The sequence below is a fragment of the Acomys minous genome, assembly GCF_964271855.1.
Source record: "Acomys minous genome assembly, chromosome: 12".
In the NCBI taxonomy this organism is placed as follows: domain Eukaryota; kingdom Metazoa; phylum Chordata; class Mammalia; order Rodentia; family Muridae; genus Acomys; species Acomys minous.
This window is the reverse complement of record NC_140493.1, coordinates 94,251,439-94,263,529: the sequence shown is the minus strand read 5'-3', so window position 1 is coordinate 94,263,529 and position 12,091 is coordinate 94,251,439. Positions and strand designations below refer to the sequence as shown.

The following is a 12,091-nucleotide window of genomic DNA, read 5'->3' as shown; positions in this document are numbered from 1 at the left end:
CTGCCTCATGCTTTTAGTGTTCTATAACAGGGGATCCCTAGTGAAAATACCTGTGAGGAATGCATTCATGGCTAAAATTAATGGCGTGCAGTGTGCTTACAACTTCCGGAACTAAAAAGATGCACTTTATACATGTGCAAGATACCTTATCTCTGAAGCAGGCCAGGCTGACCGTAAAGCACCAGGCAGACCCTTTGCTGTCCCATCTACAAAATTCCAGCTGTATTTCATGCACAAGAACCCTTAGAGCTCTTTGGCTCACCACCAGGGAGCCCAGGCACCAGGATCTCATTTGTTAGGACTTTCCGGCAAAAGGGCGGCTCCTCATTGGATTTTTGTCAAGTGAAATAGTGATTGAAACTATTTCACGGTCAGGGGGCAGTGGCTGCCTCATGAAGGGTGAACGGAGAACTGGGATCTGGGACCCACTTCCAGGCAGATGACACTTTAGGAAGAACGAGCTCATTCCTGGCCATCCCATGGCTGCAGCATGGTGGCGATCCCACCCACCTGTAGGACGTCCGATGTGGGTGATTGGCCCTCCGGTGTTGTGTACCAGGTGACTTTTTAAAAGAAATGCAGTCAAGCCAGCCGTGGTGGCGCACACCTTTAATCCCAGCACTCAGGGAAGCAGAGGCAGGTAGGTGGATTGCTGCAAGTTCGAGGCCAGCTTGGTTTACAAAGTGAGTCCAGGACAGCCAAGGCCACAGAGAGAAATAAAAAACAACAACAAAACCAACAACCAACCAAACAAAAAACCCATGTCATACTAAAGAGTCATTTTCTGCTTACTCCATATCTTTAGCCAATTGCCAGATGGACTGGTGACAACTTGGTGTGGATTATAAGCCTGAAAATGGGCCAGGTTTGTTTGCAGTTAAGGAACCCAGCTGTGTTCACCGCTGTCTGCCTGCTACGAAGTCTGTGAGAGGATGGGGCCCCGGGGGCGGGTGTCACCTGGAAGGTGTGTTTTTGCTGTTTATACAAAGCAGAGAATGCTGTTACCGAAAAAAGTGTACCTGTTTGCAAACATATATAGGTGGCGTGTGTGCATGTGTGTGAATACATATCCAGGCCCAGTTCTAACAGGCAGTGTGTGTGTGTGTGTGTGTGTGTGTGAGTGTGTGAGTGTGTGTGTGAGTGTGTGTTGTGTGAGTGTGTTTGTGAGTGTGTGTGAGTGTGTGTGAGTGTGTGTATGAGTGTGTGTGTTGTGTGAGTGTGTGTGTATGAGTGTGTGTGTGTGAGTGTGTATGTGAGTGTGAGTGTGTGTGTTGTGTGAGTGTGTGTGTGTTGTGAGTGTGTGTGTGTGTGTGTGTGAGTGTGTGTGTGTGTGTGTATGTGTGTGTGTTCCGAGCCCCCAGCAAAAAGCACACCCATACAGCTCTACGCCTCTCAAGAAACATTTTATTCCTTGGGCCTCCAGACACCGTTAAGCCTTCGGTGTGTGTCTACAACAGCCAGAGAGCATGTGAGTTCTAGAGGACTTTTCAAGGTCAGGCACATTAACTGGATGTTCTGTGTGTTGCCGCTGCCTATCCTGCCCTCCCTCTGCTCATCCATTACAGAGCCTTCGGCTCTTTCTTTCGACAGTTTCCAGTATCAATGCATGCCACCCTTGACCCAGCGGCCAGCAGCCTTCCCTGCCTCCCACCCGTCTCCTTGCAGGAGAGAGATCTGAGGTTATGAGCTCCTGTCAATCAGAGCTCAGATGTGTTTAATCTCAGCCCATACAGTTTTTGCTATTATATGTATATCCCCGGTACTTTACAGAGTGTCCACAGTTAAACTGTGCATGTCATCAAGTGTCATATTGGCTGTCTATGCCACCAGGATCAGGCATCCAAGGAATGATGGATTTTTTGAGGTTTGCTTTTTTTCCCCCAAGATGATTTTTTTTTTTTTACAGTATTGCAACTTGATCTTGTTGGACAGCTTTTGCAGGCTTTTAGGACCCTTTTCCTCATACTGAATTGCCCCATCCAGCCTTAATATGAGGGGAGGAGCCTACTTTTATTGCAACTTGGTCTACCAGAGTTGATTGATAGCCATGAGAGGCCTGCCCTTTTCTGAACAGAAACAGAGGAGTGGATGGGGGAAGGGCAGAGGGGAGGTGAGAGGGAGGAGAAACCGCAGAAGGGGTGTAAAACAACCACAGTAGTGATGGTGATAACAGAATATTTTTATTTTGTGTATGCGTGTTTTGCCTGCACATGTGTCTGTGCACCAACGCAGGTGGATTCTGGGAATCAAAGCAGGGTTTCTGGAAGAGCAGCCAGTGCTCTTAACCACTGAGTTACCTCTCCGGCCCCTGGTTTGTTTTTTGAGACAGATCTCACTATGTAACCTAGGCTGGCCTCATCCAGGCTGGTCTTGAATTCGTGATCCTCCCTGCCTCTGCCTCCCAGGTACTGGGATTATAGGCCTAACAGTGATGGCTCTTGACGTATTTAGTAGTTACAGGCTTCAGCATACATAGAAAGTCCATTTTGGGATTCAGACAGTTAAACCATCAACATCAACTGCGGAATTTTTTTTGTTGGGTTGATCTGTTTATTACTCTGTTTCCCTGCTCTTTGACTACATTCTCCAGCCATCACTTCCTTTTAGAGTTAGGCCAGTGGTTTCAGGACAAGGTGGTATGGAGTCATTTTTATTTTTTCATTCCTTCTCTAAATATAACTAAACACCTTGCATAAAGGGAGTCTGAGAGCTGCAAAAGTGGACTAGGCGCAGACTTGGAGTCTCTGGCACTGGCCCTGGTCTCGGTCCCCTGCACTTTCCTCTGTCTCCCACATAACCTAGAGCCTGGGCTTTGGAGAAGCCGCTCATAGAACCAACCTGAGGGGGGGTGGTGTTAAGAGAGAAACTGACTCCACAAAGATGTCCTCTGACCTTTGCACTTACGCCATGGTACATGCCCCTCCCCCCAAATTGTCCACAGACCCACAGATACATGGACACACACACTAATATTTTATTTTTAAGTTACAGAAGTAAAAAAAAACACAAAGCAAAACTTAAAACTTGGACAAACTCGAAAGTATCATGGAGAGGGGTAGAAGGTCCCTACGCAGGAAGTAGCTCAGCTGGTAGAATGCTTGCCTAGTGTGCGTGAAGTCTGGGTTTGATCGCGTGCACCACGTAAGCTGCATGTGGGTGTGGTGCCTCAAACCCGTAATCCCAGAACCTGTGAGGTGAAAACAGAATCAGGAAATCAAAGCCATCGGCCACACAGCAAATCTAAGGGACAGCCTGGGTTCTACACGGGACCCCGAAAGGAAGGAGAAGATGAGAAGAGGAAGGGAGGGAGAAGAATGTTAACTCTTATAGCATCAGTCCTGGCAGGAAAGGACAAAAGTCAGGACAGAGAACTAATGGCTGACACCCCTTCCCCTCACTGGAGAAAGACAGCCCATAGTTCAAGAAGTGGATCGAATTTCAAAGTATGATATTCGTTAAGCCCTTAAGCACTTCCTCTTTAATCTCCTAGAAACTGGAGATTAAGGGGGGAAAAAATACCAACCTTAAAAACAGCAAAAAATAGCCAGGAAGGAAAGCAATTCAAGTTCTATTTTTGCATTGGGAAGAAGTGGCAAGCACGTCAAAAAACCCGAGGACAAAGAACTATTAACGTTGAAGCCTGCATTCGGTGAGACTATCTTAGGAATGAGGGGGATCAACAGTGTTCTCAGAGGGAGAAAATAGAATTGTGGAGACCTGCCCCCAAGGCAGTTCTAAACAAGGAAATGCACAGAGGCGGGGCTTCAAGAAGGGACGAGGAGGCAGCAACACAGAAGGAGCTAGAATGGACCCGTTCCTCATCGGCTTCTTTACCTGGGCCAGACGGGCAAAACAAAGGTAACCGCCATCTTACATGGTGCTTGATATTTGTGGCGGAGCCACTTTCGTACATTAAAAGGGAGAAGGAGCTAAGAAGACGGCTCAGCAGCTAAAGCACTTGCCATGCAAATTTGAAGCTCTGAGTTCAAATCCCCAGAGGACAAATAAAATCCCGCATGGTAGCTCGTGTCTGTCATTCCCGCCCCACTGGTGGGCAGAGACAGGAGAATTGCCAGATGTTCGGGGACAGGTGAGTCCAGTGCACACAGGAGCTAACAACAAAGAGACCCTGTCTCAAACAAGGTGGAAAGTGAAGAAGAAACCTGGGGCTGTCCTCTGGCCCCCACACACATTATTTAAAAAAAAAAAAAACAGAGAGAGTGAAGAGCCAAAATATGTGCTTTGTCAGAGCATAGAGTTCCAAACAGTAGTGGCTATGGTAATGTCAAGTAAAGCCGACTTCGGAGGAAGACAATTAGTAGCGACAAATAAGAGGCATTATAGAGCTGGGCGTAGTGGCACACGCCTTTAATCCCAGCACTCGGGAGGCAGAGGTGGGCGGATCGCTGTGAGTTCGAGGCCAGCCTGGTCTACAAAGTGAGTCCAGGACAGCCAAGGCTAACACAGAGAGACCCTGTCTCGAAAAACAAACAAAACAAAACAAAACAAAAAAAGAGAGGCATTATAATAAGAGGATAAATCAATATACCAAGAAGATACCGAAAGAGTATGCACCCGAGGACAGAGCTGTGACAACGAAGCAAAACTTGGTAGAACTAAAAGCAGTGAAGAGTGCTTGCTGCGCTTGCAGGGGCCTGGGTCAATTTCCCGGCACCCACACAGGGTAGCTCACAGCTACTTGTAAACCTAGATCTGGGAGATAGGACACTCCCTTCTGTGCTCTGCACATACACGTGTGTGTATGTGCATGCACACGTGCGTGCGTGCGTACAGACACACACAGACAGACAGACACACAGGAATAAAGCCTTTAAATTGATAGAGCTAAATGGAAAAAAATCGACAAATCCACAGTCATTGGACATTTTGACACCCCACTCTCAGCGACTGAAAATGCTAAATTCAATACTGTCACCCAGATAGACCCTATCCTGGGATCACAAGGCAGCCTCAAAAAGCCTAAAAGAATGGAAGCCATAGGATACGTCCTCTGGGTGGGGTACAATCGAACTAAAGATCAGTTGACACCAGAAACAAAAGGAAACCTTCCAAATATTTGAAACTGCCTGATACAATCCAAGTGGGCCACAGAAGTCTCTACCAGGGGGTGGGCTCTTTCAAGGGTTGGGAATAAATAGGCACTCAAGCAAAGAGAAAGAATCATAGATTCTTCCAGGCAGAGGGGATAAGCATAAAAATTAGTGGGAGGGGGAACTGGGGATACAGTGAAGTTGTTAGAATGCTTGTCTAGCATGCGTGAAGTCCTGGGTTTGATGCCCAGCACAGTACAGGCCCAGCATGGCGGCTCACGCCTATAATTCCAGCACCAGGGAGGTGAAGGAGAGAGGGCCGTGGGTGCAAAACTACCCACAGCTAGTTAGCAAGGTCAAGGCCCTGCATGAATACGAATCCAGGAGCCGAGGAGATAGATGACTCAGTCAAGTGCTTATAGCCCAAGCTGAGGAGGACCCAAGTTTGGATCGCCAGCACCCACACAGAAGCCGGGTGTGAGGGTGGTACAGAGACAGGCAGATCCTCGGAGCTCATTGGCCCAGCCGGCCTGGCTCTCAATCAGTGAGGGACCCCGTCTCCAAAACAAGTGGTCGAAGAAGACACTGGATGTCAGACTGAGCCTCCACATACATTGTGCGCATGCACGCGTGTGTGTGTGAGCGCGCACACACACACCTACACACACAGGTGCATATCCTCACACGAATATACAGGAACATAGAATAAAAATAAGTCTCATCACATCCTCCTGTTTCCTGCCCTCTTTTTCATGCCAAGCTTTATAGTAACATCTCAAGATAGGGCAAGCGGTCACTCTGCAGCGTCTTGAGACTCTGAGCAGCCAAGAAATCGTAGGGTCTTCTCCGCGTCTCTTCCATGGTGAGTAGCCTGGTGTTCAGAGGAAGGGAGGAGGAAGTGGGGGCGGGAGAATACCAAAAGCAGCCCTGTGCTTTGGAGAGCCTGGGTATCCATTTATCCTCCCTCCCTTAAAGGCACAGAGCCACGTGATCCAATCAGATCTAACCACATAAAATGCCCCCAATGGCTGTGCCTTTTACTAGGAATGGAGACCCAGCTTTAAAGCCTAGGCTTCTTGTTAATGCTTTTTTTTTTTAATTTAAAACATTTTAAAAGTTATTACGGGGTGGGGTCCATGTGCCACAGCACACATGTGGAGGTCAGAGGACCACTTTTGTGGCGTGGGTTCTCTGCTTCCACCTTTCCATGGACTCTGAAGATCAAGCTCTCTGTCAGGCTCAACCTTTACCTGCTGAGCATCTCGACCTCCCCTTTTAATGTCTTATTGGCACAGATTACTTCCTCTTCATCTCCCACAAAGTCTCAAAGCTGATGACAAAAAAAAAACCACAAAAAAACAAAAAACAAACAAACAAAAAAAAAAAACAAAAAAACCACCTTTTCTAGAAGAGCCAAAGAGCTCCCTGAACGGCTCTTGATCGCCTCCCCTGCGCTAGGTCCTCCTTGGCCATTCTTGGAGCTGTGAGGGCTTTCGTAGTAAGCGTGGTAGCAATGTGATATAATAAAAATGACATACCTATTCTTCGGAGAGAAGATATCTTGTTGTGTTTTTGATATAGCGCCTTGAATTCTTGAGGAAAGAAAAAAAATCAGAACGGTCTGTTAATGTCGGCCTGCTGGTATGAGAGTTGAAATTCTAAATTCCTAGAATGGCTTTTAAAAATGTTATCGAGAGAAGGCCTTTAAAACACTGCTCATAGGCTGGGCGGTGGTGGCGCACGCCTTTAATCCCAGCACTCAGGAGGCAGAGGCTAGTGGATCACTGTGAGTTCGAGGCCAGCCTGGTCTACAAAGAAGTCCAGGACAGCCAGGGCTACAACAGAGAAACCCTGTCGCAAAAAAAAAACCAAAACAACAGCAACAACAACAAAAAAAAACACTGCTCCTGGCTCCCCTGAGTTTTACTTCTTTGCTTGTTTGTTGAGGCAGGTTCTCAATACTAAGTAGTCTGGGCTGTCCCCCTGCCTCACACTCTGCACCAACTCTCCGCATACAGGATCACATTACCCTCCCCCATCTTTGGAGCAAGGAAGCTGCCTCATGTTTTCTGGTTTTTGTTTTTTGTTTGTTTGTTTGTTTGTTTTTTGAGACAGAGTTTCTTTGTGTAGCCTTGGCTGTCCTGGACTCACTTTGTAGACCAGGCTAGCCTCAAACTCACAGCAATCCGCCTGCCTCTGCCTCCCGAGTGTTGGAATTAAAGGCATGCGCCACCATGCCCGGCTCCCATGTTTTCTGAAACTGACTCAGTGGCATCATCACCAGATGTCTTGGCCATTCCACGGTTTGCATTCATGAGCTACGCTTGCCGTGAGGGTCTTTCTTTGAGTGACAGATGGCATTTCACATGACCTAGCTGTTTACAGATTAGCGCCTGTGCTGAGCATAGATGTAACTTTTCAAGTACACCGGAGACTATGACAAAAGGGACCACGTGCCTGCCAGTCAACCTCCGACATCTTGCGGTCATAGTGGGGTTTGCGGTCACCCAACCTCTTTAGAATGCCCTGGTTTTCCATGGTGATTCTTACTAGGTCACGGTTCCTTGCTTCTCTGTTTAAGCTGAAAAACACACACACAAAAACGAGGTGGGGGTGGGGTGGGGGTGCTGTTTGTGAAGAAGAAAACGTGTCTCCTGGCTGGAATGAAAAAAGAGAGGAAAGCCTGGGACAATGCATTCTGGGAAATACAGGAAGCATGCATGGGTTCCCATCAGCCGCCCTCAGCCCACAGTGTCCTGGAAGTCCTCCTAGCTGATGCAGGATAGAGCTTAAGTCTTAGTGTTGAGCTCAGACTTCCAACTCTGAATGACTCCATGTTGCATAAGATAGTCTTCACCCTGGGCCTTGCCCTGAGAAACTCCACAAGCAGCTTTTCGTTCTATTTTGAGGATGCGGCATGAGTCTGCACCTGGCTGGATATGCGAACAGCACCATCTGTCCAGTGCCACCCACATGTCACAGACTGCTGATCTATTTATTCCGGGAAGTAGAGAGACTCCTATCCTATACACTTATAAAGGTGAACTGGAATTGCAGGGTGAAAACGGGCACATTAAAATAATATGAGAAAAACTAGGCTCAAGAGCCAGACCAAGAGCCAGGTGGTGGTGGTGGTGCACCCCTTTAATCCCAGCATTTGGGAGGCAGAGGCAGGGGGATATCCTCTGTGAGTTTGAGGGCAGCCTGGTCTACAGAGCAAGTTTCTGAACAGCCAGGGCTACACAAAGAAAACCTGTCTCCAAAAAAACAAAAAACAAAACAAAACAAAAAAGAGCCCAAGAGTGCAATTCTCTCACCTACAGTAGTGGACATCTTGCTCGGGCATGCTAATGGTCCCAGTTATGGGTAATCTGACCAGATATGTGGATCAAGGGACAGACCAAGAAGAACTCCTGACTGTCTTGTCCCATCTGTTGACACTTGCATCACCAGCTGCTTGTCCCGTTCCCCCATTTGTTCACCTAGACCAGGTCTGATAACCCTGTCGCCTCTGAAGCTGGACTCAATGCTGATTCTCCCGCCCAGCACGCCAGCAGCCTCCCCGGGGACCTCCGTCTGGATCATCCTACTCAGCAGAGACTATCGACTCTGTCTTTTCCCAGGGTGGCCTCTCAGGCCTCTTTAAAAATCTGTGAATGGCTTTTTTTTTTCTTTAAGGTTTTGTTATTATTCTATAACCTACACATATACATGCACAGAGAGCCATGTTTACTGTGTGGTCTTAATGTGTAATCTAAGAGTTAATATAGCAATTAAGATGGGGGCAGGGGGGTGGGAGGAAAGCTCTTTATCTTAGCCAGGGCAATCCAAAACCAAACCAAACCAAACCAAAGTGGGAGTATTTGGCAAACTGCTGCCAACAAAAGCTGAGGACTGGGAATGTATTATCCGATAAATCCCAACACCGTCGAGGGACACGAGCGTGTTTATCTATGCTTCTGACAAAAATGCTCATGGCTTCCGTGTGTTATAGATGTTACTCAAAGATTATGATGTAAAACCAGGATTGGAGGCTTGGTTTATAGAAGCATTACAGCATAGACATGTTTGGAGTCGAATTTTGGTTCATCTTCCTTGGCTTTCAATTTGTTTGAGATCTGCTGGTAGAGACAGCAGCTGAGTTCTCCCTCCTGCCCTCCCTCCCTCTTTCCTCTACACAGATGTGCCACCATTCTTTCCCTGGTGTATACTTCCTCAGCCCATACCATACTGTTTTAGGATTTTTTTTTTTTAAACAAACGATGTACTTAGGCTGGGAGTGTTTGGGGCTGAGAAATAATGTTCATTTCATCACTGCATCTTGGAGGCACCTGGCATGTAGTAGCTAGTCAGGAGACTTGTGAAACTGACTGTAGGAATGTCATAGCATAGTCTCGGTTAGGGTGCTGTATCCGAATGGCTATGGATCCCCCAAATCCATAGCCTGACTCCTAACACTTAAGGTGACATTAAAACCACACATGTGTTTTAGAAAGCTCTCTGGGCAGCCCCTAGAGGAAAAGGGAGTGGGTAGAGGGCAGAGGCAGGGAGGACAGAGCAAGATTGCTGCAGAAACCCAAGTTCTGCAGATTATTAAAATTCACAGAGGAATGCCAGGCATGGTGGCGCACACCTTTAGTCCCAGCACTTGAGAGGCAGAGACAGGCAGATCACTATGAGTTTGAGGCCAGCCTGGTCTACAAAGTGAGTCCAGGATAACAAAGGCTAACACAGAGAGACCCTGTCTCCTCAAAAAACCAACCATCCAACCAAACAAAAAACAACAAAAACAAAACAAAACAAAACAAAAGATAAAGTGAGGTTTTTTGGGGGGGGGGATTAGCACCCTCATAAAAGTCAGGAGAGAGAACCACTGTTCTGCCATGAGCTTCTGGTGCAAAGATGGCTGACTCCATACCAAAGCCAAGCCTGAATCCACTGGTGTCTCCCTCTTTGGATGCCCCCTGCCTCCAGAACTGAAAAAGAGACTATTGCTCTCTGCTTTGCACCTGAGCCACCACTACACATGGACATTTTTCAAAGGAACAAGAGGAGAGCCGGGGAGTCTCTCAAATGACAGCAAAGGTGAGATTTAACCCTGGAGAAAGGTTCCTGGCTTGTGAAGCTGTCATTTTTCATAGCGTGGTCTCTTGGTGTCTCTCCATAAAACATCCTGTGAGTATTCCTCTCCTTCAAACTGGAAGGGAAGGTTGAATTTCCTGAGGGGGAGAGAGAGAGAGAGGGGGAGGGAGAGAGAGAGGGGGAGAGAGAGGGAGAGAGAGAGGGAGGGAGAGAGAGAGAGAGAGACAGAGACAGAGACAGAGACACAGAGAGAGAGGGAGAGAGAGAGAGGGAGAGAGAGAGAGAGAGGGAGGGAGAGAGAGAGACAGAGACAGAGACAGAGACACAGAGAGAGAGGGAGAGAGAGAGAGAGAGGGAGGGAGGGAGAGAGAGAGACAGAGACAGAGACACAGAGAGAGAGGGAGAGAGAGAGAGGGAGAGAGAGAGGGGGAGAGAGAGGGAGAGAGAGAGGGAGGGAGAGAGAGAGACAGAGACAGAGACAGAGACAGAGACACAGAGAGAGAGAGAGGGAGAGAGAGGGGGGAGAGAGACAGAAACAGAGAGAGAGAGACAGAGAGAGAGGGAGAGGGGGGGAGAGAGGGAGAGAGTGGGGGGAGGAGGGGGGAGGAGGGGGAAACACTACCTTTTTGAAAGGTACTCGTTCCAGCAGTCCACTTTGGCAGGGCCGCGATGGGCGTTGGCGATTTTCTGGCATAGTTGTTTATTTTCATATTCAATTTTGTCAATTCTCTTTTGTTCACCCTGGCAAGAGACCCCATCGTGGTGACATCATCACTGTGCTCCTTCCACACAGTGGCACCCATCACTTTTCTCTTTGAGGAAAGGGAGGGGGGCACATGGAGAGGCCAGGACAGCAGAGCTTAAGGAAACGGGGTGACTATGGGGTGGGGGGGAGGGAGGGAGGAATGTTAATGAATCTTTAGGTTGATGAGTATTTAGAAGGCTCTGGTGGAATGGGTCTCTTTAGAACAGAGGTAAAAAAAAAAATCAATAAAACACAGCCACAGGTGGCAAGAGTACCTGGAGTTTGCTCAACTTTAAAATGTGATGTGTGTGCGCCATTGGAGGTTTGGTATCGACAGTAGGCTTCACTGGAGGGCAGAAAGCGTGGTTACAGTGCAGGATCCAACCAGCTAGAGGAACCCACCAGGCCACCTGACCCCACCCTCTCTGGACATCCTGCTTCTGGTTTTGTTTTCCCACCTGACATCTCTGGAGAATTTGAACAGAGATGGACAGAATGGGGAGGGCTATTCAGTCAGTAGAGAGCCAGGCCAGCATGCCAGAGACTCTGGGTTTGGGGCCCAGTAATTGCCTAAATCAAGGGGTGACATGCAGGCCAGTTATTCCAACATTCCAAAGGTGGAAGCAGTAGGGCTGGGAGTTCAAGGCCATCTTTGGCTCTCACCTGGGCTACCTGAACTCCTCTCTCAACAACCAGAGAGATAAATTTCCTCTCAATCCAAAGACATAGCATCTTTTCCACAACCCCTTCCCAACGGCACCAGAGAGTCTATTGGGCACCAAGGTCATATCCTCCAACGTTAGCTCAGAGAGTTTAAAAACCAAGTCTTTCCAGCTCACAGGGAGAAGATAAAAGTTTGTCCTTGAACATAATGTCCTCCTGGACAAACTCAGCGGATGAGGCCACATCACCCCCGAAGCTTGGGCTAACATAGTCTCCCGTCACTCTCCTCTTTGGTGGATCCTTCTAGAACGTCTGGTGGCAAGTGCCCAGCCCCCACTGCTCACTCACCTATTTGTACTCTATTCTTGTGCAATATGTAGTGGCCAAAGTCCAGTTTCTTCCTGAAGGTCGTGCTCTGCCTGTGATTAGAGACAATGACAGGGTAGGCCAGGTAATCCAGGGAATTGTTCATCTTCTCTTCCCAGCTCCACTTCAGAAATGAGACCCTCTGGCTCCTCTGTCAGGCACTTAGCTGTCCTCATGACAGGGG

At 48.0% G+C, this 12,091-nt stretch overlaps 1 protein-coding gene across 1 annotated transcript; it reads right to left on the bottom strand.

Moving 5' to 3' along the window:
• Positions 1-5,769: 5,769 nt before the first annotated feature.
• On the bottom strand, positions 5,770-12,060 carry CFAP97D1 (CFAP97 domain containing 1). The gene is made up of 6 exons (XM_084748143.1): positions 11,890-12,060; positions 11,154-11,224; positions 10,756-10,874; positions 7,509-7,632; positions 6,590-6,643; positions 5,770-5,922 (listed from the first exon to the last, which is right to left on the bottom strand). The coding sequence occupies exons 1-5, from the start codon at positions 12,011-12,013 to the stop codon at positions 6,590-6,592; spliced, it is 492 nt and encodes a 163-aa protein (XP_084604269.1). The 5' UTR covers positions 12,014-12,060; the 3' UTR covers positions 5,770-5,922.
• Positions 12,061-12,091: the final 31 nt, after the last annotated feature.

Coding starts and splice junctions, on each gene's coding strand:
- CFAP97D1 (XM_084748143.1), bottom strand. CDS start 12,013: ATGAACAATTCCCTGGATTACCTGGCCTACCCTGTCATTGTCTCTAAT. Junction 7,633..10,755: donor AACGAGTACCTTTCAAAAAG/GTAGTGTTTCCC, acceptor TGTGTTTTTCAG/CTTAAACAGAGAAGCAAGGA. Junction 6,644..7,508: donor TGTCGGAGGTTGACTGGCAG/GCACGTGGTCCC, acceptor TCTTTCCTCAAG/AATTCAAGGCGCTATATCAA.